The 26,543-nt window shown below is 39.8% G+C and overlaps 2 protein-coding genes across 13 annotated transcripts in view; both read right to left on the minus strand.

The window, feature by feature from the left end:
- Window positions 1-21,194, minus strand: part of CFAP251 (cilia and flagella associated protein 251) — a 101,345-nt gene extending 80,151 nt beyond the window's left edge. For 4 of the 11 annotated variants that reach the window (XR_013175538.1, XM_077159755.1, XM_077159754.1 and 1 more), the window contains exons 1-4: window positions 19,126-21,194; window positions 17,597-17,944; window positions 4,020-4,160; window positions 1,964-2,073 (exon numbers count right to left, since the gene is read on the minus strand). Coding sequence is in view for 10 of the 11 variants with exons in the window: in XM_077159755.1 (XP_077015870.1) it covers window positions 1,964-2,073; window positions 4,020-4,160; window positions 17,597-17,944; window positions 19,126-19,491 (965 nt within the window). In the remaining variant the exon portion in view is untranslated. Of the gene's footprint in view, window positions 1-1,963; window positions 2,074-4,019; window positions 4,161-6,112; window positions 10,754-17,596; window positions 17,945-19,125 lie in introns of those variants that run through there. The other 7 variants (XM_077159753.1, XM_077159749.1, XM_077159751.1 and 4 more) reach the window with 7 other exon arrangements.
- A 108-nt stretch (window positions 21,195-21,302) lies between these two features.
- PSMD9 (proteasome 26S subunit, non-ATPase 9) overlaps window positions 21,303-26,543 on the minus strand; it is a 31,088-nt gene continuing 25,847 nt past the window's right edge. For both annotated transcript variants that reach the window (XM_077159761.1, XM_077159760.1), the window contains 2 exons: window positions 22,980-23,068; window positions 21,303-22,672 (listed from right to left, as the gene is read on the minus strand). In XM_077159761.1, coding sequence (XP_077015876.1) covers window positions 22,645-22,672; window positions 22,980-23,068 — 117 coding nt within the window. In that variant the 3' untranslated portion in view covers window positions 21,303-22,644. The remainder of the gene's footprint in view (window positions 22,673-22,979; window positions 23,069-26,543) is intronic.

Genomic DNA, 26,543 nt, shown 5'->3' on the forward strand with positions numbered 1-26,543 from the left:
TTTTATATTTCTACTTTCATTTTTTAATTTAAAGTTTTAAACTTAATATCAGAACAATTTTTTCTATAATAGACAACTTTTTAAAAGAAAAGTTTAGATTTACAGAAAAAACTGGACAGAAAATACATGGACTCCCATAGACTAATACTTTAATCGAATAAAAATGTCACCACAATGTCGAATTCCTCTAACGGTTGCTGCCAGCTTCCTCTCACCTCCTGTATTTCTCGGCCCTCCCTCCCAGGACAGCCTGATCTGTGGCCCACACTCTGAGCACACAGGCCCATTCCCTGCCTCACTGCTGGCAGAAAAGGGCCATAAAAGTTGAATTTTATGACAGAGGAAGAAGGGAATAAAGCTGACAACCCTGAAGCCCAGAGTCCCCAGGCACATACCAGGAGGGGAGGGAACAGCTCTCCAGGCTTGTCAGCCACCTTTCTCACCCTGCACCAGACTCTGAGATGGTCTGATGAAGACGAGCATGGCGTTCGCCCAAGTTAAAAATGCTACTCTGACTTATTTCTCAGACTTCAGTGTGAGTCAAAAGACTGATGATAGGGCAGGCCACGGTGGCTCAGCAGGCAGAGTTCTCACCTGCCATGCCAGAGACCTGGGTTCGATTCCCTGTGCCCATTAAAAAAAGAAAAGACTATAACAATAGAGGTGATGGAGCACACTATGGCGAGCCTAACAGTGATGATATGTGCCTATGATGGTGGCTGAAAGGGAAAGTTTAGGGTTGTGTATGTCACTGGAAGGAAAGCCAGAGGCTGAAACATGGGACTGTTTAACACAGTGAAACTTCCTGCGGGTGAAAATGTTCTAGAACCGATTGTGATGATGAATGTACAACTCTGGGAATATATCTGTATACTTCAGAAGGACTGTATGGTATGTGAAATCATCTTAATAAAACTGTCTTTTTTTTAAAGACTATGATGGTCTTATCATGAGAAAAACATGGGAAAAATTCCAACAGAGGGGCCTCCTACAAAATCACCGACCCATCCTCGGCAAAACTGTCAGTCATAAAAAACAAGGAAAATCTGAGAAATTGTCCTAGCCAAGAGTTGCCTGAGGTGGCAGGACAACCTAATGTGACCTGGTATCCTGGATGGGAGCCTGGAGCAGGAAAAGGACATTAGAGAAAAAATAAGGAAATCTGAACAAACTAGAGACTTCAGTAAGTAACAATTGATATGGGTTCATTCATCGTAACAAATGCATCATACTAATGTAGTATGTTAATAAAAGGGGAAACCGGGTGTGGGTTTATGGGACCCCTCTGTATTACCATCTCAATCTTTCTGTATCGAAAACTGTTCTTAAAAAATACAAATCCAGTAATACAAAAATGTAAATGCTATGAGTAGAGGAGTTGTTGGAAGCGGAGAAAGGCTGAAGCAAAGCAGCAGCTTCGGAGAGTCTCTCATGAGCCGCGTGACCGTGACCGTGGCAGGGAAAGCAACTGGACGCACCCCAGGAGAAAGTGCCCCAGCAGAAGGGAGGCCCTGCAGCAGGAAACCCTGCCGGAGAGCTGCTGGGGAGACCCCTGGTGGTGACCACCGAGTACTGCCCAGGTAGAGATGGCGGGACCAGCAATAGAAAATCTGGTCCTTGTGAAACTAAAGTTTTCATTGTAAATGACGTATCTGGCATCTAGTTTATGGTTTGAGCTTTTGTGAGCGGGATTAGTGTGAGTCAGCCTCCTTGAGCCAACTCTACTCTGAGACACAGATATATAAACCAAATTTCTGGATTTAAAAAGTCAAGAACCATGAACAGGAAATTCACCAAGATAATGTCACTCCATCAGGCTTCTCAGCAACCCCACCGCTGCCCGACCTCCCACACTGGCTTCTGCATTCCTGGATGGTCATTACTTGTTCTTTGCTTAAGTCACAGCGGCAGACACTCTACAGACATTACAAGAAGAAAAAAAAAGTGCTCATACAAAGCCTACCCTGAGAAGGAGTCCCATATAATTATCAGGCAGTCGGGCCCTTTGTCGGCAGTGGCGATCCACCGTCTGTCTTCACTGACGCAAAGGCAGGAGATAGCATTAGGGTGACCCTTCAGAAATGGAGAGAAATGCTTTGACACATCAAGGAGGTGGCCCAGACTCGGGCACCAGCAGGAAAGGCTGAGTGGCCGTCCCCCTACCTCACCCTACCCCTCAGCCACCAGGGAGATCTGAGCTCCCTTTCTAGGCTTGTTTGACTGAAAATTCTATCCCCACCAGCCTTCTCTGGAGTTTCCCCATCTCCTAGCTTATGGTTTAAATGTTTCCTCTCTCAAAACACCTGAAGGACAAGCTGCACTCCCCAGAGGAACAGAGGCCCCAGAGGGGTCTAATCTGAACCCAACTCCTGGAGAACAGCTGTCTGAGCAACCCCCAGCCCTGCCCCGACCCTCACCCCACCTGAACCTCCTGCCAGCCCCATTTCCCTAAAAGACTGTTCACATCAGGCCACTGACCAGTTCTGGAGCAAAAGCCTCCTCACTGGTCTCTCTACTTTTATTTTCACCTGCTCCCAATCCTTTCCCCACACAATTGAGGAGCTTTCTGGAAATACACATGCGATTCTACCACTTCCTGCATGGAAATGGCCCGTTACCTCTCCTCTCTCATCTCCTCTCACCCGGCCCCGCTGGCCTCCTTTCTGAGCCTCACACACAGAGGCCCACGAACCTCCGCGTATTTTCTGGCCTTTTGGAGCTCCCTCTGTCTGGAATGTTCTTTCTCTGTGTTGTCCCCACTCAGCTCATTCTCACCCTTCAGGTTTCAGCATAAATAACCCTTCACATTCCCTGCCCACCCAATCTAAGGTAAGACTCCTCTCATCCTTGATTTTCCTCTCCTATAGCATTTTAAACTTCCTTCCAAGCACTCATCACAATTTATAATAATATACTTACTTTATGAGCTCACTTGTTCAATGCCTACTTTCCTGACTAGATGGGAGGCTCTATGAGGGAGGGAACTAGCTCTGTCTCATTCCTGACTACACAGTAGTTAGGATGATAAATGGATGAATGAATTAACAAATGAATGGACAAGCCATTCCCAGCCATGTGACTCTAGGGAGGCTGGTCTCCCTGCACTGGCCTGCTGGCAACTCTTCTTGCAATCTCCCTACATCACAGCAAATCTGCCCATCCTGCTTAAAGAAAATTCCTTAAATTGTATCCACATGGTTTGGATGCCTGGTACAATGAAGAGTGTTGACTAAGCTCTTGGTAAATATTTTGTGATACTTTTGATCAAGGTATTGAGTGTGGAAGGTTCCTATTTCAACTGAAAAGGGTGACATGGAACTGTCTGCCAGGTTAACTAGTAGAAAGTCAATGCTAAGAAAATACGACAACTCGCTAGGTAAATGATGAAAAATGAAAGGGGTCCTAAACGTCAGAACATAGGAAGCAGTGTGCTGTGGGAAAGGCTGGCTTACAGGAAGTGCTGGAGACAGGGGGATGAACTAAGGAAAATTGCTGAAGGGAGGGAGGGAACAGGAGGATATCTCTACCTACTTAATAATTTCAAGTCAGGAGACCAAGATCCAAGACCTGGCTTCACTAGTTACTAGTGCAATCTTGGGGAAAGTCACTTAAATATCTCTGGGCCTCAGTTTCCTCTTCTGTAAAATGGGGATATTACCACCCACTTCTCAGCATATTATAAGGGCCATAGGCCTTCGACAACATAAGGAGCCTAAATGCTATTTCAGTCTAAATTCCTACTATATGGTCACCTTTTGTACTACACCATAGTTCTGTGGAGACCATACAACCTATTACAGGAAAATCCTGTCCACGTTTTTACAGAAATATAAAAAAATAAATGTTCTAAGTGGCTGCAACTATAAATTGAATATTGACTGCTACTTGTACACTGGTTCTAATTAGATGAGAGACAATGAACAATAATATCTGTTTCTATGGACAGGATTTGCTGGAGTTCCAAACAGAGGTAAGTTAAAGACACTCTCCCTCACCTTCAGTAAGAAAACCCTGCATACCTGAAGGTGGCGTTGGTCATTCTTGAAAACATCGTAGATGACCGCGACGTGTGCACAGACGTACAGGAGAACCCTCTGGGCTTCATCTCGAAGATAGTAAACAGGAAGAGAACTGTTCCATCCAAATGACCAAGTCATGGTCTAGAAGACAAAGGTTAAGAGGAGCAAGACACCCAAGCATGCTGAGCCCAGTGCTAAGATGGCAGGCTCTCCAGGCCAAAGCCACCAGAGAATTTGACACCCGTGATCTAGGGAAGGGAAACTAGGTTGAGAAAGTCTGTCTTCAACAGCGTGCTATACCTGGATGATCCTCAAAAAGACGCTGAGTGAAAGAAGTGAGACATAAAAGGCCACCTATTGTATGACTCCTTTATATGAGATATCTAGAATAGGCCAATCTACAGAGACAGAAAGCAGATTAGTGGTTACCAGGAGCAGAGGCAAGGAGGTGTGGAGGTGGGGACTAGGGAGGGATGGCTAAAGGGGTGGGGATTCTTTGGGGATGGAAAACATCCTAAAATTGATTGTGATGATGGCTGCACAAGTCTGTGAATATACTAGGAGCCGTGGAATTGTATATTTTAATAGGAGAACTGTATGGCATGTGAATTATATCTCAATAAAGCTCGGGAAGGGGGAAATGGGGAGTAATTGCTGGCAGGTACAGGGTTTCATTTTGGGATGATGAAATGTTCTGGAGTTAACTAGTGGTCATGGTTGTACAACCTTGTGAATATTCAAAAACCACTGAATTATACCTTTTTAAGGGTGAATTTTATGATATGGGGATTATATTCAATTTAAAAAGAAAAAAAGACTTCAATAGTAATTATAAGCAACTTCCTATTCTTCCACACCCCAGGACCCAGCCCTAGCTCAGTTTAACATACAGAGTGAGCAACTAATGTTGCAAAATTTTATTTATTTCCTGAAAATAAGTAGAAGGGACAATACTTTACAATAAAGCCACTAAGCAATTTTATAAGACCAATTATTCAAACTGCATAATTGGTTTTTACACATCATTTTACCCAGAAGGATAAAGAATAAAAAGACAAAGTTTCCTTAGAAGAATTAAAAATTCCGAATCTACAAGAATAAATCCAAAAAATAATTTCAGGGAATGAAAAATTATAGGTATTATACCTATGACTACTGCTTTTTATTTTATTCAGCATAACAATATACAAACACCAACATTACCACATGATCATTTCATTCTTGATATATAACCAATAACTCACAATATCATCACATAGTTGTATATTCATCATCATGATCATTGCTTAGAACATCTGCATCAATTCAGAAAAAGAAATAAAAAGAAAACAAAAAGTTCATACATAGCATACCCCTTACCCCTCCCTTTCACTGATCACTAGCATTTCAATCTACTAAATTTAACATTTGTTCCCCCTATTGTTTATTTATTTTTAATCCATATGTTTTATTCATCTGTCAATAAGGTAGATAAGAGGAGCTTCAGAATCAAGGTTTTCACAATCACACAGTCACATGCGAAAGTTATATCATTATACAATCATCCTCAAGAAACATGGTTACTGGAACACAGCTCTACATTTTCTGGCAGTTCCCTCCAGCCTCTCCGTTACACCTTAACTAAAAAGGTTATATTTATATAATGCATAAGAATAACCTCCAGGATAACCTTTCAACTCTGGAATCTCTCAGCCATTGACACTTTATTTTGTCTCATTTCTCTCTTCCCCCTTTTGGTCGAGAAGGTTTTCTCAATCCCTTGATGCTGAGTCCCAGCTCATTCTAGGGTTTCTGTCCCACGTTGCCAGGAAGGTCCACACCCCTGGGAGTCTATGACTACTGCTTTTAATTCAACAGTAGTTTAGTTATGTAGTATTTTTTGTATTCAAAGTTGTCTACAAAAATTAACTATTAACGAACAATTAATGAATATGGTAGAATGGTTTAAAGTGATAATTAGTAATCAGTTGCTAAAAATCAGTGAATTATATCGGGATATAGAAATAGAATCTGGTAAGTTTCCTTTCTTCTCTTTGAACAATAAATACTTAAAAGGCTAAATCAATATTTATTTCTCCTCAAGAAAGACATACCAGGCAATGTGTCCAATTTCTCTCCTACCCTCTTCATGTCACATTCTCTCCTCTTTCCATCTGCTCTTTCCCTAAATACATAATTATATTTAGATCTCTTATTGTGTGGGTGTGAGTGGTAGAATTATGGAGTCACAATTGTCTCAACTGCATCTTCGAGGAACAGAATTATTTAACATTTGGCTGATTCTTAAAAGCCAATCTCTTCTAATGAGATTGTTCTTTTGGATACTTGCTAATTCTTAAAGGCATTTTACACATCCTGGACATTTATTTTGCAATTTAACAAATTAGTTATAGAAAGAAAACATTCCTAGCCAGATTCTAGGTAAAAGAGATCTTCCCAAAGTCAACAATAAGCTGATTTCACTCAATAATAACAGAACTTTCTTACTCAGGCAGCATTCACAATTACTGAAATTACATAAAATTAATCAGCACATTTTGCACCAGTTTTAACATTCGTGGCAAATAATCATTTAATTACACCTTTTACACCAATCTTTTCTAAAACACTGTGATCTAGAAAACAAAACTTTTTTGTTAAAACTGGATTTCAAATAAGTAGATTGAAATACTATGAGAGGGAGAGGTAAGGTGTATGGGATGCATGAGCTTTTTCTTTTTCTTTTTCTGCAGTGATGTAAATGTTCTAAAAATTATCATGGTGATGAATACACAACTATGTAATGATATTGTGAGCTATTGATTGTACACCATGTATGGACTGTATGTGTATGAAGATTTCTCAATTTAAAAGCAAAATGGACTTCAAAACATGGAACTATTAACTTTCCCATCTGTGAAACCCCTGATATTCTCTCAAACATTAGGGACTCCCAAATTAATAGGCCAAGCCCTTGATCTTGGGGCTTGTTATCATGAAATTTATTTCTGTAGTGGAAAAGCTAAGCCTACTTATAATTATGCCTAAGAGTTACTTCCAGAAAGCCTCTTTTGTTGCTCAGATTTGGCCGTTCTCTCTCTCTAAGCCCAACGCTGCAAGGAAAAGAAATTACCCTCCCCACTATATGATACATGACATTCAGAGGTGTAAGTCTTCCTGGCAACATGGGATTGACAACACCTTCCTCACCAAAAGGGGAAAAGGAATGTAACAAAAATAAAGTATAATTGGCTGAGAGTTCAAATAGAGTTGACAGGCTATTCTGGAGGCTACTCTTATGAAAGCTGCAGCTAGATATTGCTAATTGCCATGGTTTACCAAACTCCAACCTCCATCATTCCTGCTGACCCTAAAGAACACCTAGGACTCTATCGGAGATTCTACAAAAGCTCCACACACTAAGATTACCTTCCAGAAACCTACAATTTCCAGATGGTTCCTAGGCCAGATAAGTCCTGAAAACCAGAGGGGCCAGCCTCTCCAAGAACATCAACTATTTCATCCCCCTATTCCATAGCATCGACACCACTTTCCAACATGAAAAAGTGAGAATGGTCACAGTGCAGATATCCCTAAAGATTGGGAGAACTAATCAAAGGAGAAGGAGGGGTTATAACAGAGAAGACAGGATTTAACAAATGAGTATGACTGCTGAATCACCATATTGATATTTCTCTTAGTCTCCAGTGTCTTGGAGCAGCTAAAGCAAAAACGTGAAACTGTAAGAACTGCAATCCATAACAAACTTTGAAATTTGTACTGTAACTATCTGTTAAAATGTACTTTGAAATTTATTGCTATTTTGTATATATATTTCACAATATAAAATGTTTAAAAAAACTGGATTTCACTATATTTAAGACTCCTTCTCATAAATGTATGATTTCCTTGTTTCCTGACTGGAGATGGGATCCATGATTGTACACATTTGCCATGAACAGTGCAGACAGCAGGGAACCCAAAGGAAAATGAAGATGCCGCAGGCAAAAAGAGAGATGGAGAAGCATATTCACTACTGTATCATTTTGAGACCAAGAAATGGGAAGCAACATAAATGGCCATCAATAGGGAACAGTTACTTTTTTAAAAAAAAGTAGGTGTACACTCATTGATATTTAAAAAAAAACTCTCCAATACACATTAAGTGGGAAAAACATACTGCAAAAATGGAGACTATCTCACTGGTTAAAAAAAACCAAAAACTAAATGTGCGTGCGTACACAAGCAGATAATGTGTCTGCATATGCAGAGAAAAAAAAAAGTCCTAAATGATATATGGTTATACCAAACCATAATAGAAGTTACCTCGAGGAAGTGGGATTGGGGTGGGAGCATATGTGCAAGAGGGGATCTTTGCCTTCAAACAGGTACGTGTTCCAACTGAGGAATGGAAGGTTGAATACATACAACAGACTACTGAGAGGCTGCAAAAAGGAATGAAGTTGTGAGACATGCAACTAGATGAATGAACCTTGAGGACAGTAATTTCAATGTCAAAAACAGAGAAATATCACGTCTCACTTACAAGGACTAACTACAATATATAAACTCAGAGAACTGAAGTCGAGAGCATAGGCTATCAGGTTAGGGCCTGTTGTAAAGGTTCCTAGATTGTAAGCTCTCACAGCAGTCACATCTATTTCAGAGTTGTAACTGTCATTTTAAATTCTGAAATGGAGAGCTATTTGTATATAACCTGGTCGTTCCTTAGAACTTTGGGTAATTATGTGATACCTGAGACTTTGGGCATTTTTGTGATACCTGGGACCTGAAGCTATTGGAAGTCATCATTACCCTATCAGCAACTGTTAAAAAAAGTTGACAAAGTGATCAGACTTCAACTATATATAGAATGAATCTGATCTAGATAGGACTAAGGTAAATCAGAATACAGGGTAAAGGACGATATGGTCTATATCAACTTCTGTGTGAGACCAAAGGAAGAGATGTTCATCTGGTGCAAAATTTACTTTTTTGGTAGCACACTATCTGATTTAGCTTGCATGGTTAGTTTATTTGAACACCATAATTACATGGAATCTTGAATAGGGAGTAAGATCTTCTTGGTCTGTACAAATTAGTGCGATGTTTCAATATATGCTAAAGTAATTTGGACAGAGAATAAAAAAGTATTTGCAAAGACCCCTTGAGGGACCTGGGAGAAAGGAGGAAATATTAAACTTCCCCCACCTGGGGAATTTTTATATTCTCGCAAGCACTGGGGACAACCAATTTAATAGACTGATTCCTCAATCTTTTTTTTTAATTTATTTATTCATTAATTAAAAAATTAAGAACAAAAACATTAGCATATTATTCCATCCTACATATATAATCAGTAATTCTCAATATCATCACATAGTTGCATATTCATCATTTCTTAGAACATTGGCATCAATTCAGAAAAAGAAATAAAAAGACAACAGAAAAAGAAATAAAACGGTAACAGAGAAAAAAAAAAACATTATACATGCCATACCCCTTTCCCCTCGCTTTCATTTATCACTAGCATTTCAAACTAAATTTATTTTAACATTTATTCCCTCTATTCTTTATTTTTATTCCATATGTTCTACTCGTCTGTTGACAAGGTAGATAAAAGGAGCATCAGACACAAGGTTTTCACAATCACACAGTCACATTGTGAAAGCTATATCATTATTCAATCATCATCAAGAAACATGGTTACTGGAACACAGCTCTACATTTTCAGGCAGTTCCCTCCAGCCTCTCCATTACATCTTGGTTAACAAGGTGATATCTACTTAATGCGTAAGAATAACCTCCAGGATAACCTCTCGACTCTGTTTGGAATCTCTCAGCCATTGACACTTTGTCTCATTACACTCTTCCCCCTTTTGGTCGAGAAGGTTTTCTCAATCCCTTGATGCTGAATCTCAGTTCATTCTAGAGTTTTTCTCAATCCCTTGATGCTGAATCTCAGCTCATTCTGGGATTTCTGTCCCACATTGCCAGGAAGATCCACACCCCTGAGAGTCATGTCCCACATAGACAAGGAAAGGGTGGTGAGTTTGCTTGCTGTGTTGGCTGGAGAGAGAAGCCACATTTCAGCAACAAAAGAGGTTCTCCTGGGGTGACTTTAGGCCTAATTTTAAGTAGGTTTGACCTATCCCCTGCGGGGTTAAGTTTCACATCAAACTCCAAGACTGGGGGCTCAGCCTATAACTCTGGTTGCCCACACTGCTTGTAAGAATATCAAGAATTCAACTTGGGGAAGTTGAGTTTTCCCCCATTCTCACCATTCCCCAAAGGGGACTTGGCAAATACTTTTCCACTCACTGATCATATCACTCTGGGATTCATCAGGGCATCACCTGGACAAACCAACAAAATCTCATGTCCTATACAAAGTTCCATGTACTTAAGGTGTACAACCAACTATCTACATAAGTTATAATAGGAGATGCACTAGTCAAAGTATAAATTTATACCAAATAAACATTTTTTGCTTTAGTCTCACACATAAGTTGAAATTTTAAAATATTAATTACCATCTATTTTCAGCACACTGCAGTAATGACATTCTTTTGTTCTTATGCAAAAACATTTTTTAAATTTGTACATTTAGTCACTATCATTATACACTCAAAGCATTCCTAGATTATACCATCTCAATGTTTATCGTCTATCTTTCTTTGTGATTTCATTTATGCCCCAGCCCTCCTCCCTCTATCATTCTCATATGCAGCTTCATTCAGTGTTTTAGCATAATTGTATTACAGTTAGGTAATATTGTGCTGTCCATTTCTGAGTTTTTACATTCAGTCCTGTTGCACAATCTGTATCCCTTCAGCTCCAATTACCCAATATCTCACCCTGTTTCTGTCTCCTGATGGTCTCTGTTACCAAGGAAATATTTCAAGTTGATTCACTAATGTCAGTTCATATCAGTGAGACCATACAGTATTCGTCCTTTTGTTTCTGGCTAATCACACTCAGCATAATGTCCTTAAGGTCCATTCATGTTGTTGCATACTTCATAACTTTATTCTGTCTTACAGCACATAATATTCCATCTTATGTAAATGCCACAGTTTGTTTAGCCAGCCGTCTGTTGATGGGCATTTTGGCTGCTTCCATCTCTTGGTAATTGTTAATAATGCTGCTATAAACATTGGTATGTAAATGTCCATTTGTGTCCTTGGCCTCGTGTCCTTTGAGTAGAGACAGCATATAGATGGGTCCTGTTTTTTAATCCATTCTGCCAGACTATGTCTTTTGATTGGAGAGTTTAATCCTTTAACATTCAGTGTTATTACTGCATGGGTAGTACTTTCTTCTTCTATTTTGTCTTCTGGATTTTATATTCATATCTAATTTTCCTTCTTTTTATCTTTACTCATAGTCTTCCTTTCTACACTCTTCTCCACACCTCTCTCTTCTGTCTTCGTATCTGTCTCTAGTGCTTCCTTTAGTATTTCTTGCAGAACTGGTCTCTTGGTCACAAATTCTCTCAGTGATTTTTTGTCTGAAAATGTTTTAATTTCTCCCTCATTTTTGAAGGACAATTTTGCTGGATACAGAATGCTTGGTTGGCAGTTTTTCTCTTTTAATAGTTTAAATATAGAGAACTGGATATCCATATGCAAAAGAATGAAAAAAGACCCATCTCTCACACCCTATACAAAAGTTAACTCAAAATGGATCAAAGATCTAAACATTAGGTCTAAGACCATAAAACAGATAGAGGAAAATGTTGGGAGATATCTTATGGATCTTACAACTGGAGGTGGTTTTATGGACCTTAAACCTAAAGCAAGAACACTGAAGAAGGAAATAAATAAATGGGAGCTCCTCAAAATTAAACACTTTTGTGCATCAGAGAACTTCATCAAGAAAGTAGAAAGACAGCCTACACAATGGGAGACAATATTTGGAAACGACATATCAGATAAAGGTCTAGTATCCAGAATTTATAAAGAGATTATTCAACTCAACAACAAAAAGACAGCCAACCCAATTACAAAATGGGAAAAAGACTTAAACAGACACCTACCAGAAGAAGAAATACGGATGGCCAAGAGGCACATGAAGAGATGCTCAATGTCCCTGGCCATTAGAGAAATGCAAATCAAAACCACAATGAGATATCATCTCACACCCACCAGAATGGCCATTATCAACAAAACAGAAAATGACAAGTGCTGGAGAGGATGCGGAGAAAGAGGCACACTTATCCACTGTTGGTGGGAATGTCAAAGGGTACCACCACTGTGGAAGGCAGTTTGGCGGTTCCTCAAAAAGCTGAATATAGAATTGCCATACGACCCAGCAATACCATTGCTAGGTATCTACTCAAAGGACTTAAGGGCAAAGACACAAACGGACATTTGCACACCAATGTTTATAGCAGCGTTATTTACAATTGCAAAGAGATGGAAACAGCCAAAATCTCCATCAACAGAAGAGTGGCTAAACAAACTGTGGTATATACATACGATGGAATATTATGCAGCTTTAAGACAAGATAAACTTATGAACCATGTAATAACATGGATGGACCTAGAGAATATTATGCTGAGTGAATCCAGCCAAAAACTAAAGGACAAATACTGTATGGTCCCACTGATGTGAACGGACATTCAAGAATAAACTTGAAATATGTCATTGGTAACAGAGTTCAGCAGGAGTTAGAAACAGGGTAAGACAATGGGTAATTGAAGCTGAAGGGATACAGACTGTGCAACAGGACTAGATACAAAAACTCAAAAATGGACAGCACAATAATACCTAATTGTAAAGTAATCATGTTAAAATACTGAATGAAGCTGCATCTGAGCTACAGGGTTTTTTTTGTTTTTGTTTGCTTGTTGGTTTGTTTGTTGTTGTTGTTTTTTACTATTACTACTACTTTTATTTCTTTTCTTTATATTAACATTTTATATCTTTTTCTGTTGTGTTGCTAGTTCCTCTAAACCGATGCAAATGTACTAAGAAACAATGATCATGCATCTATGTGATGATGTTAAGAATTACTGAGTACATATGTAGAATGGTATGATTTCTAAATGTTGTGTTAATTTCTTTTTTTTTTTTTCCGTTAATAAAAAATAAAAAAAAAAAAAATAGTTTAAATATATTATCCCACTGTCTTCTTGCCTCCATGGTTTCTGCTGAGAGATCTGCGCATAGTCTTATTGGGCTTCCCTTGTATGTGATGGATTGCTTTTCTCTTGCTGCTTTCAAGATTCTTTCTCTTTGACCTCTGACATTCTGATTAATAAATGTCTTGGAGTACATCTATTTGGATCTGTTCTCTTTGTGGTACGCTGCACTTCTTGGATCTGTAATTTTAAGTCTTTCATAAGAGTTGGGAAATTTTCATCGATAATTTCCTCCATTAGTTTTTCTCCTCCTTTCCCTTTCTCTTCTCCTTCTGGGACACCCACAACACATATATTTGTGCGCTTCATATTGTCCTTCAATTCCCTGAGTCCCTGCTCATATTTTTCCATTTTTTTCCCTATATTTTCTTTTTCTTGCCGGATTTCAGATGTTCCATCCTCCAGTTCACTAATCCTATGTTCTGTCTCTCGAAATCTACCATTATAGGTTTCCATTGTTTTTTTCATCTCTTCTACTGTGCCTTTCATTCCCATAAGTTCTGTGATTTGTTTTTTCAGACTTTCAATTTCTTCTTTTTGTTCATTCCTTGCCTTCTTTATATCCTTCCTCAATTCACTGATTTGGTTTTTGATGAGGTTTTCCATGTCTGTTCATATATTCTGAATTAATTGTTTCAGCTCCCGTATGTTATTTGAATTGTTGGTTTGTTCCTTTGACTGGGCCATATCTTCAATTTTCCTAGTGTGATTTGTTATTTTTTGGTGGTGTCTAGGCATTTAATTACCTTAATTAGTTTATTCTGGAGATTGCTTGCACTTCTTTAACCTAGGGTTTTCTTGCTGGATGAATTTGTTGTCTATCTGTTCTTTGACATTTAGTTCAGCTTTATCTGGACCTCTAGCTTAAGTTTTGTTTAACAGAGGAGAATTTTCCAGTTCTTGTTTCTTGCCCTGCTTGTATGGTGCTTCCCCCCCACCCCACCCTTAGGAGGGTCTGCTTAGATATTATAGACCCCAGCCGGATTTTCCCAGACCAAAATGGCCTCCTATCAGGAGGAAAGAGTCACCTGCATTGGTTTTCCCTGAGAGTGAGACCCAGCAGGTTGAAAGACTTTCCTGTGAAGTGTTTGGGCTCTGTTTTTCTTATCCTGCCCAGTATGTGGTGCTTGTCTGCCTGCGGGTCCCACCAGCATGAGATGATGCGGTACCTTTAACTGTGGCAGACTCTCCCTGCTGGAGGTATGGTGGAGACAGAGGAGAGGTTGTAGGCTGGTTTTAATGGCTTCAAACTACCAAGCCCTGGTGTCTGAATTCCTTGAGAGAGGGATTCCACCTGAGTTGGGCTTCATCCCTCCCCTGGGGAAGGCACAGGCTTCAGACAAGCCCCCAAAAGAGCTCACTTCTGCCTATGCCTGGGCAGTTGCAGCCTGAGAAGTCCTGCTGCTATATCCAAAGGCAGTCAAGCCTTTGTAGAAATACAGACACAAAAACCTGTTTCCTTCTTTTTTTTTTTCCCCCTTTTTCCATCAGCCCTGCCCCCTTGGCACCAGGGCAAAAATGAACGACCTCCACTTTGACCAGGTTCACCTAAGTTGGGAGCCTATTTTTTATTTTTTATTTTTTTTTCTTTTATATATATATTTTTACTGAGAAATCTTCACACACAAACATTCCATACATGGTATACAATCAGTGGCTCACAATATCATCACATAGTTGTGTATTTATCACCATGATCCTTTTTTTCCGAACATTTGCATCACTCCAGAAAAAGAAATTAGAAGAAAAAATTAAAAAACTCATACATACCATACCCCTCACCCTCCCTCTCATTGACCACTAGTATTTCCATCTGCCCAATTTATTTTAACATTTGTGGGAGCCTATTTTTTGGTAGTCAGAATTTGTTAATTAATTCCACAATTGGTGTTTAACTGTGCTCAGTCTGTGTTGCTGGTAAATTTCCTTTCCTTTCCCCTCTGGGAAGCAACCTGTGGGGGAGGGGTGCCAGCCACCGTGGCTTGGGGAACTCACGGTTCTGGGGGGCTCGCAGCTGGTCCAGACTGGGTTACGCTGTGTGTCCGGTCAGTGACGTGGCCCCACGAGCTGTTCTGTACTGTTTCTGGTTATTTACTAGTTGTTCTGGAGCTGATTCCTCAATGTTGGGGCTCACTCCTATGAAACTTATTCCTGTAAAGGAGAAGCTAAGCCTATTTATAATTATGTCTAAAAGTCACCCCCAGAAAACCTCTTTTGTTGCTCAGATGTGGCCTCTCTCTCTAAGCCAATTCGGCAGGTGAACCCACTGCCTTCTGCCCTTTGTGGGACATGATTCCCAGGGGTGTAAATTCCCCTGGCAACGTGGTCTGGAGGTTATTCTGGGGGTTATTCTTATACCTTGTATAGACATTCTGTTTTAGTTTTCAGTGTATTAGAATAGCTAGAAGGAAATGCCTAAATTGTTGAACTGTATTCCAGTCGCCTTGATTCCTGAAGGTTAACTATATAGCTTTTACGTGTATTAGAATAGCTAGAAGGAAATGCCTAAATTGTTGAACTGTATTCCAGTCGCCTTGATTCCTGAAGGTTAACTATATAGCTTTTACAGTGTGACGACGTGATTGTGAAAATCTTCTGGCTGATGCTCCCTTTATCCAGGGTGTGGAAAGATGAGTAAAAAAAATAAGGACGAAAAAAATAAATCAATTATAGGAGAGGGATAAGGGATAAAAAAAATATTGGCTAGAGTGTAATACTAGTGGTTAGTGAGGGGGGAGGGGAAAGGGGTATGGAGTATATGGGGTTTTTCTTTTTTGTCTTTTTTCCTTCTTTTTCTGGACTGAGGCAAATGCTCTAAAAATGACCTTGGTAATGAATGTACAGTTATGTGATGATATTGTGAGCCACTGATTGTATACTTTGGATGGACTGTATGATACATGAAGATATCTTAATAAAATATTTATTTTAAAAAGTAAAACAAATTCCACCTTTACAAAACAACATTAACGTCCCCAAAGACAAGAAATGACATACGCATCAAGGCTCTACTGCACTAAACTAGTAAAGGCTTATGGGTGGACAAAAAAAAAACAACACAGGTATGTGGTATCTGAATGTTCTACAAAGAGTGTGTATTTGTTTTAACAAAAAAAAAAACAATAAAGGAAAAAGAAAAGGAGAGGGAAGGGGAGGAAAAAGAAAGAAGATACACCCAAGGGTTAAACACATTTGCAAAGGGAGACGGCCCAGAAAAGTTTGGGTACTATATAGAGCCCAAGGCCATCAGGAGACTGAGACCTGAGGAGTAGCACATGTCAAGTCCAGGTGGCCGGGGTCCTGACGCAAGGACTGTTCTCCTTAACGATATTTCTTGATTCTGATTAGATGCCTCAACAAGAAAAATCGTTGGGCATTCTAAAATCCTATTATTCTTTTTTTCAGACTGAGCAGTTCCACTGTTAAGTGAAGCCAAATCTACAGAAAGGCTTTTAGTTGTCAGAATTTCCCACCAGGCATCCTTCCCCAATCAATATCACCATCATCATCATCACAGAGCTGTTAACACTTATCAAGTGCTAACTTTGTGTTAGGAACTACATTAAGTACTTTATTTATACTCAATTGTGTCCAAATCTTCCAAAGGCATCAATCTAGAGGGGATGAAGAAGAAAGGAGATGAACTCTGGGAAACAATTTTCAAGAAGTAGCAGATGGAGGAAGAAGTGGGAGGGAAAAACCCTCCTTTCTCTTGGTAAATGATATTTTTATTCCTCACAGATGGTGCCTCCCTGGAATATTTGCAGCAGCAGCAGCAAACGCAAATTCCTTTAGAAACTGTCTGGTGCTGTTCAACGGCAGCTTTCACTTTTGCCAGACCTTTCACTTCCTGATCCATCAATGGCTGGAAAAGGTTTTAGGAAGATTGTAAAGGTATCAAACCAGTTAAGGCAGAAGAGGTCAGGAGCTAAGAGAAAGGGAAGGAATTGATGGAACGAAAGTGTATTACCATGTCAAAAACAGAGAAAGAGGCAAGTGGAGGGAGGGGAGAGGAAGGGGGGGGAAGAAGGGGAGGGGGGTAGAGGGGAGGAACAAGAAAGCAGAGAAAAAAGTAGGGAGAGAAGGAGGAGGAGGAAGAGAAGGGGAGGGGAAAAGGGATGAAGGAGGAAAAGAGGGAAGAGAGGAAGGCAGGGGAGGGAAGGAGGGAAGATTTTGAATCACCCACACAAAACAGCACCCTATGCAACTGAAAAATTATGCCCAGAATTTCCTGCCTGCTGAGCAGAACTACTGAACCCAGATGCATTGCTTATATTCACATTTTGTCACACATGTCCAGCCAGAATTCTTAATTGAACTTTAAAAGACAGAAGTCTATTATTAGTTTTAGAAGAATCTTTCTGGTGGTATTTTTTTCTCACATACATACAATTCCCCTATTTCACAATACTTGCAATGCACTGGGCAAGGAAGGGGGCATGCTATGCTTACCAAGGGGTACGTGCTGGCACTGTCATCCTTCTTAAACAAACCATCTTCTGTGGTGATGGACACCAGTGACTCCTTTCGGATCTCTGCCTTGAGGTGGAATTCTTTTGCTTCTTCTGATTTGACGTATGATACTCTCCTCTTTTGACTCTGTTTTCTCTTTTCTGGTTTCCCTGTTCTCTCTTGTTCCAGTTCATTTGGCTTCTGGCCGGTTGTCCCCTCAAGCTCACCTGAGGGCTGCTTTTCAGGAGAACTACTCTGTTGTTTGTCAAAACCGTTTTGATCCAAGTTAAATTCAAATTGTGAGCTCAGGCCTCTTGAAACCTTGGAACCCTCTGGTTGTAATGATTGCTTAGAATCAAAAAGAAAGAAAAGGAGATTGTGATTCTGAATACAGGACAAGCTGCTACACTCCCCCATCTATTTTCCTTTTCTTTTCTACTCCTAATTACTTTGTCTGCTAGCCTCACCTTGGAATTAGGAGGTGTTTTTAAAAGGAGCCCAGGACGTTTTGTACTAAAAAAAAAAAAGGATCATGGGTACGTCGGGTTTATTCTTGGCCTATTAAAAAGACGTGCAACAGTAAAATCACTCTTCTAAGTGGAAGTGGTGGTCTAGAAAAGGCTGACTAGTTACAGGATACTATTTATCCTTGGGCCTGGGCTGGGTTCTCATGTGGCAACAAGCTGCAGGAAGCCTATGTTAGTAATAGCACTCTGACTCTGCTCTAAGACAACCCCACTTCTGCTAACCCCTACCAGCCCTTTAAAAATCAGTTCCAGAACACACCTCCTCTAAGAAGCTGTCTTAAATCACCCTCCAAGTTGGGTTAAGTAACCCTTCTGTGGTAGTTAGATTCAGTTGTCAACTTGGCCAGGTGAACGTACCTAGTTCTGTTGCTGTGGCCATGAGCCAATGGTATGTGAACCTCATTTGTTGCTAATTACATCTGCAGTCGGCTAGGAGGCGTGCCTGCTGCAACGACTGTTTGACTTAATTGGTTGGTGCTTAAATGAGAGAACCCAAGGTAGTACAGCCGAAGCAGCTCAGCATACCTCATCTCAGCACTCGCAGTTCAGCCGAGGCCTTTAGAGATGCCGAAAGAAGTTACCCTGGGGAAAATTGTTGGAACCCAGAGGCCTAGAGAGAAGGCCAGCAGAGACCATCCTATGCCTTCCCACGTGAGAAAGAACCTCAGTGGAAAGTTGGCTGCCTTTCCTCTGAAGAACTAACAAAATAAATCCCCTTTTATTAAAAGCCAATCCATCTCTGGTGTGTTGTATTTTGGCAGCTAGCAAACTAGAACACCTTCCTTATCGCTTGTGCATCTCTTAATGCACTTAGCGTATTGTTTGATAATGTTCAGTTTATATGTCTGCCTCTCTATGCACCCTAGAGCTCCCTGAGAAAATGGACTATGTCTTATTTGGTTTTATATCTCCATAATCTGGCATAAATTAAGTACTCCATTAATGATTCTGAATGAGTGGATGAGCAAATGAATTAATGAATGAATTAGAAGTACTACTTACTGGGAAAGCTCCTGACACGGCTAGCAGGGAATCAGTTAACACAAGTCTTTCCACTCTGGCTTCTTCCTGCACTCCTGCAGCCGCCTCCCTCTGGGCTGCTGAAGCCTGTTCCTCCATTTCTTCTCCTGCAGCTCCCGCTTCCTGGGCTGCTAGAGCTTGTTCCTCCATTTCTTCTTCTGTAGCCTCCACCGCCTCCTGAGACTCTTTGTCTGCTAATGTGTCATCTTCTTCTGATTCCTGCTGCCTATCTTCTACCTCTACAGAATCTGGATTATATTCTTCTTCTTCTTCTTCCTCTCCTTCTTCCATTTCTGTTCCTCCATCTTTCTGTGTTTCTTCTAGTGGGTTTTCTTCTGCATCTGACATTCTGCCCTATAGAGATTCCTCTGGAGAAATTCTGACCATAATAATCAGCAAGCTCCTCAGGTTTCCATTTGTATTTCCTGGTGCACCAACATCGATGAAAGGTGCAATACCAAGCTCAGGGTCCTTTCCATAGGAATAAACACAAATGTCACACTCTCGAGCAAGCCTGTCCCAATTCTTAAAAACACTGGTCCCTGGGCCTTTCATCTTTCCAGAATAATATTAGAGCCCCCTAACTAATTTAAACTATATCCAAATTCCAACAAGTAGCAACACGCAAAATGGAGGCATTGGCAACAACTGGAATAGACAAAAGAGAAGCAACAGTGTGGCTTGGTGGTTAAAGCATGAACTCTGCAGCCACTCCTTCCTAACATTAAATCCCAGTTCCACTGCTCACTTACTCTTATGCTCTCTGGAAAGCTATTTACCTCTTAGAGTCAAAATTTGCTTATGGTTAAAATAAAAATGATAATTCCAAATTTGGAGTTGTTGTGAAGATTAACCTGTGTACATGCTCCACACAGCTCCAGGACACAGCGCTCAAGAGGTGGTAGTGACTGTTACTAAGGGGGTAAAAGTACTCGATTAGTAGAGAAATTAACAGTTTAAAAGGTTCCTAGTATATCCTCTCTTATTTATTCCTTACAACAAAATGAGTTTGAAGCTCGGAGAGTTGAACTGACTTATTCAAGATCACACAGCTTAGTACCAAGCAGATCTGATAGTTCCCCCATTTGAAAAATCACTACTATGACTTCAAGTCTAGCCTCTTATTATTGGGCCTCTTTTGGCTGATGGAAACTTTCCCAGTGAATCTTGACGGGGTCCAATTCCATGCCCAGTGAGACCGCAGGGGGTTGAGAACAGGGTGGAAGTTGTTAGGTCTGTGGTTTCCCTGGGATCGCTCCAGATCCCGCCCAGGACAAGAAAGGTAAATAATCTCCACCCCCGTGAAACACTGGCCCCGCCATGCTGGGGACCCATGTCTGGGCCCTGTAGTCTCCGTCCTGGACTTACAGAATCCGCCCTCACCGGTCCTCAATGGCAGCAACTTAAACCCCCTACCACCTCCTGGGCTGTGACGCTGTGGCCGCGGTCTCCTCGGCTTCCTAGTTACAGTTGCCACCCAAGCCCCGTCTCCATGGTAACTGCCGCCGCCGCGGGCGACAGATCGTAAAGCGAGATGCTTGGACGGTGGCTCAGGTGTCCATAAAAAGCCTGGGAGCGGGTTCAGCACGCCCCCTGCCGGTCTCGCGGGAGAGGCGCCACCCAGCTTACTCGCCCCCTCTCCTTCCCTCTCACCTCCACTTTTTCTCATGATGTCATCGCCTGGGAGGTTACAGTGGCCAGTATCGATAATTTTGCCTTTCTAAAGACTTGACCAGAGTAAGTAAAGAGATATGAACTGTATGAAAAATTCTCTTTGCCAAAAGCAAACTAAAACAGACAATCTGTCCTCCCCATGGTATCACAGGGTCACTAGTGTTGTGTAGCGACTGTCAACCAGCTGGGATTAAACATTATATAGGTAATAGTATCTTGCTATTCCTTTCTAAAGCATTTCTGCAAAACCACTCTGGCTAAATGTATTAGAATCATTCTATGTAAAAGTGACTCTCAGCTAGATCTCACAGAAGGCCTCAACCTGTGGCCGATCTAATTTGTAGGAGGAGGCCAGCAAGAAAGCAACCAGCAGCCTCAGGCAGGAGACTCTGGTTGCCATCCCTTCAAGAGAGTGTGCATGACTCCCCATCCGACCCCCATGCCCTAAGGCTGAAAGGCCGAGGATGTTTCAAGAACAGATGAACTCAATGGTGCAAGCTCTGTTTATTATAGTCTGGGCTTATGGAAAGAGATTGGAAAATATGAATTAGAACACGCAACTTAAACAGCAAATCTTGGTAAATACAGCACATCTGTAGCAACAAGAGGGGAATACAAGTGGTCTGGCTGGAATGCTGTTTGGGGGAGCAGGAGTACTTCCAAGTTGAGTGTGAGAACCCACGGCTGGAAGTACAGCCCAGTACTGACTCCCACCAGGGCAGCTTTGTTATCTGTACCTAGAAAAGGCAAATCCAATCACAGGGAACACAGGATTCCTCAGCAGAATGTGCAAGACCTCTTCCAAAGCAGAAAGTGGTCTGTAAAAAAACTATGGAAATAAACACTGATACTGTGAGGAGAGGAAGAAAGTAAGACAACTGAATAACTAGGAATCAATGAAACCCGTTTTATCATGTTAAAAGAGAAAAAATAATAATAAAAGGGAGAAGAATCAAGTATTTTCAAGAAGGTCAGATCTGCAAACACTATTTGTACCCACCAGCAATGTCAAGCACAACTTGTCTGTTTACAAAGTAGCGGTGATCTGAGGATATAATCAGGGGGTTCAATTATAAACAGTCAAATCAGAAGCTAATTTGCAGGTTTGGGGGGGGGTCGTTAAAAATAATTTCAGAAGGTAAGGGAGTGCTGCCTTCTGGTGGACTGGAGAAGAGCAGGCCCATACCAGGTGGGTATCACCGCCACTTGGGGAGCCTCCAGGTTTTCCTGTTCTCCGCAAGGAACAATTATGGCCTCACAGGCCTGGCTGCTGAGCATGTGCAGAACTATTCAGCAATTTCTGTAGCAGAGCAGCTATGCCTCAATGCAAAGAAAGCAAACAGTACAGCACAAGTAACTAGTATCAGAACTATTGCCAGTTTATTTTGCCCAACTTTCTCTCAGAATGTTCTGACTTCAATTTGAGCTCTGGATTGAGAAGTTCAAAAGAAGTTCAGGCGAGGTGATAACCACAGTCACATTGGCACACTGGAAAACTGTACTTATTTGAAATTTAAAAAAAAACCCTAAAAGAATAAAGTGATAGAAGCACCTGCAGGATTAACTCCCACCCACTCTCCCCCAATCAAGACAATTTAGGGCCAAGCCTACTTTGTAAAAGACATCAAGTACAAATCAAATTTTTAACCATGCCTTCATCCAGACAGATTACATGGGTAGGCCACAGCACCTCCACCACCTAGAAGTTCAGGCTTCCAGCCTCTTCCAGATCCTTCAGCTTCAAGGAGAGTAGAATGAGGAAATCCCCACTAGGCCCGAGTTCAGGGCATGGGAAGATTCTTTCCTGTCACTGTTCCCAAAGGACAATCATCTTTGCAAAGGAATAATGTTACAGCTGGAAGAAAAAACAGAAAGAAAATAACTTGAGTCTGATGGTTTTATTCAGGTGAGTCCTCCTGAGCTTTTCACCTACATTTTTCAATTCTCTTAAAGTTAATGAAAGAATCAGAGGGACCCTTGAGAGAGAGGACAGGGCTTCATCCATCTCAGCATCTGCCTCGTTCATATCACAAGTATTTATTTCTACTGGCATTCTGGGGATTCCCATTACCCCTAACACCTCTCTTCACCCTGGCAGTTTTATAGCTTAACAAACACTCAACTGACACTGAAGGGTGAATGAAAGGAAACAGATACTTTACCCCAGCAGTCCTTTTCCTGCCCAGCGGGTTGGGACAAGCCTAAGTTGGTGTTTCTCTCCTCTTCGGATCACTGTTACATTCAGTGGCTTCTGAAAAGAAAATAAGCTCATTTTATGTTCAACTTCATTAGTGCTCAAAGAACTTCCAGCTAAGATGCTGACATGACCTTTTCACTAATCCAATTGGTAAAGATTTTTATTTGAAGTAGAATCCCAGATTGGCAGCAGAACGGGTAAAGCAGTACCCTTGGAGCTGCCAGCAGTACTGCAAATTGGTACCATCTCCCTAGAGGACACCTTCAAAACATGTCCCAAAAAAGTCTTTGAAAGGTGCATGCAAGAGAGGATTGTGGCAGGAGTTAGAAACAGGGTAAGATAATGGGTAATTGGAGCTGAAGGGATACAGACTGTGCAACAGGACTAGATACAAAAACTCAAAAATGGACAGCACAATACTACCTAATTGTAATGTAATTATGTTAAAACACTGAATGAAGCTGCATCTGAGCTATAGTTTTTTTGTTTGTTTGTGTCTTTTGTTTTTTTCTTTTTCCTTTTTATATATATATATTTTTTATTATTTTTTTTATTTTTTTCTCTATATTAACATTCTATATCTTTTTCTGTTGTTTTGCTAGTTCTTTTCCTAAATCGATGCAAATGTAGTAAGAAATGATGATCATAATCTATGTGATGATATTAAGAATTACTGATTGCATATGTAGAATGGAATGATTTCTAAATGTTGTGTTAATTTCTTTTTTTTTTTAATTAATTAAAAAAAAAAAAGAGAGAGGATTGTGGGCTTTGCTGAAGCTTGAACCATAGTGGATTCTGTCACGGTTTTTAAATGTTTATACAGTATTTCTAAGAAGTTCTTTGAGGCAAATTATTTGTATATGTGTTAATTATCTTTAAAAAAACTCTTCAGTACAAATTGTATCATACTGTACAAATCTTCAAAAGAAGTTTACACTTCATACAGCATTGATAATCTTCTGGTGAACATTTAGTGCGATCATTTAAAAAGCTTAACTGCAGATGGTAGAAGATTGCTTTAAGGAACTGAGTGTCTCGGATTATTCTTTGAAAACAGATAACCCCAATTTTTTAAAAGAATTACTCATTTTGTTTTACTCTTAAGTAAAATTAAACTTTTGTGGCTTATGCAAATGAAATTAATAACCTCATAAAAAGAATAGGCTTAAGTAATAAAATAGTTTTATAAAGGGAGATTGTTTTATAAGACTGTTATTGTGTTGCCAAGGAAAAAGTAATTTAACTGTTTTAAAAGTTTTGTGCTGTGCAGGTCATTTATTTAGACTTTGCTGGAGTGCATTCCAATTATTTTTTATTTTAATCTCAAAGCATGAGTTGCCTTTTTTGCTTTCTGGCAAGATCTTAGCTTGAAGGAAAGACTTGTAGTGTTTTTGTTTATGTTTTTGAAATATGTGATCTTTAAATATATTTCTACTTTTATAACAGTTAAAAAAAAAGAAATTGGTGTGCAAGGGTAGAATTCTCACCTGCTATGTGGGTTTAATTCCCGGTCCATGCACTTCCCCAAAAAACAAGCAAAACAAACAAAAAACAAGCAGACAAAATTCAACAAATGATGCTGGAATAATGAGATACTCACATGGAAAAATAATGAAATGTTACATCACCATACAGCATACAAAAAAAAAAAGAAATTACGTGATGATATTGTGAGCCACTGATTGTCTACCATGTATGCTGTATGTGTGTGAAGATGTGTCAATAAAATTATTTTTTTTAAAAAAGACAGCAAGAGAGAGGATTGTGGGAAGATAGTACAGTAGAAAAAGTCACAAACTGACAGTTCCAGCCCTCAATAATGACAACAACAAAATCCTAGCAAGCCCAAAGAAGTAGAACTAGACTTCCAGGGTTATAACAAAAAACTCAGAATGTCCAGCTCTCAAGAAAACATCACAAAACACACAAAGCAACAGGAAAATATGATCCTTTTACAGGAAAAAATAGTAATTTCCCAGAAACCAGACCTGAGAAAGCTCATAAACTGGAACTTTTAGTCAAAGACTTTAAAACAACTTTCTTAAATACGTTCAAGAGCTAAAGGACACCATATACAAAGAACAAAGGAAATTAGGAAAATGGACAAGGATGCCCACTGTCACCATTATTATTCAGCATTGTACTGAAGTTCTAGCTAGAGCAATCAAGAAAGAAAAAGCCTCTAAATTGGAAAGGAAGAAGTCAAATTATCCCTATTTATAGGTGACATGATTCTACATGTATAAAATCCCAAAGAATCCAAAAGAAAGCTACTGAAACTAATAAATTCAGCAAAGTTGCAGTATATAAGATAAACATGCAGAAGTCAGATGGGTTTCTATACACCAGCAAAAGACAATCTGAAAAATATATCAAGTAAACAATTTTGTTTATAATAACATCTAAAAGAGTAAAATATCTAGGAATAAATTTTACCAAGGAGGTGAAAGAATTGTACACTGAGAACTATAAAACATTGCAGAAAGAAATTAAAGAAGACCTAAATAAATGAAAGATATCTCATGCTCATGGACTGAAAGACTTAACAGGTATCAATACAAATTCAATGCAATTCCTATCAAAATTCCAACAGCTTTTTTTTGCAGAAATGAAAAAGATGATCTTCAAATTTATAGGAATTGCCAGGGGCCCCAAATAGGCAAAACAATCTTAAAGAAGAAGTTAATAGGACTTACATGTCCTGATTTCAAAAATTACTACAAAGCTATTTGAATTAAAACTTTGTAGTACTGGTGTAAAGACAGACATATTGATCAATGGAATAGAATTCAGAGTCCAGAGATAAATTCACCCATCGATGGCCAGTTGATTTGCGACAGGGGTGCCCAGTCCATTCAATGGAGAAAGAATAGCCTCTTCAACAAACAGTACTGGAACAACTGAAAATCCACAAGCTAAAGAATGAATGTGGACCCCTACCTCTCAACATATACAAAAAATTATTCAAAATGGATCAATGATCTAAATATAAAAGCTAATACTATAAAACTCTTACAAGAAAACATAAGGAAATATCTTCAGGACCTTGCAGTAAGCAATGGATTTTTAGACTTTACATACAAAACACAAGGAACAAAAGAAAAAAACAGAAAAAATGGACTTCATCAAAATTAAAAACCTTTACGAATCTAAGGACATTATCAAGAAAATGAAAAGACAACCTATAGGATTGAGAAAAACACTAGAATGAGCTGAAACTCAGCATCAAGGGATTGAGAAAACCTTCTCAACCAAAAGGGGGAAGAGTGAAATGAGACTAAGTGTCAATGGCTGAGAGATTCCAAACAGAGTTGAGAGGTTATCCTGGAGGTTACTCTTACGCATTAAGTAGATATCACCTTGTTGTTCAAGATGTAGTGGAGAGGCTGGAGGGAACTGCCTGAAAATGTACAGCTGTGTTCCAGTAGCCATGTTTCTTGAGGATGATTGAATAATGATATTGAAGATAAATAATGATATTTATCTCTGGACTCTGAATTCTATTCCATTGATCAATATGTCTGTC

Source organism: Tamandua tetradactyla, chromosome 5, assembly GCF_023851605.1.
Source record: "Tamandua tetradactyla isolate mTamTet1 chromosome 5, mTamTet1.pri, whole genome shotgun sequence".
Lineage (NCBI taxonomy): Eukaryota > Metazoa > Chordata > Mammalia > Pilosa > Myrmecophagidae > Tamandua > Tamandua tetradactyla.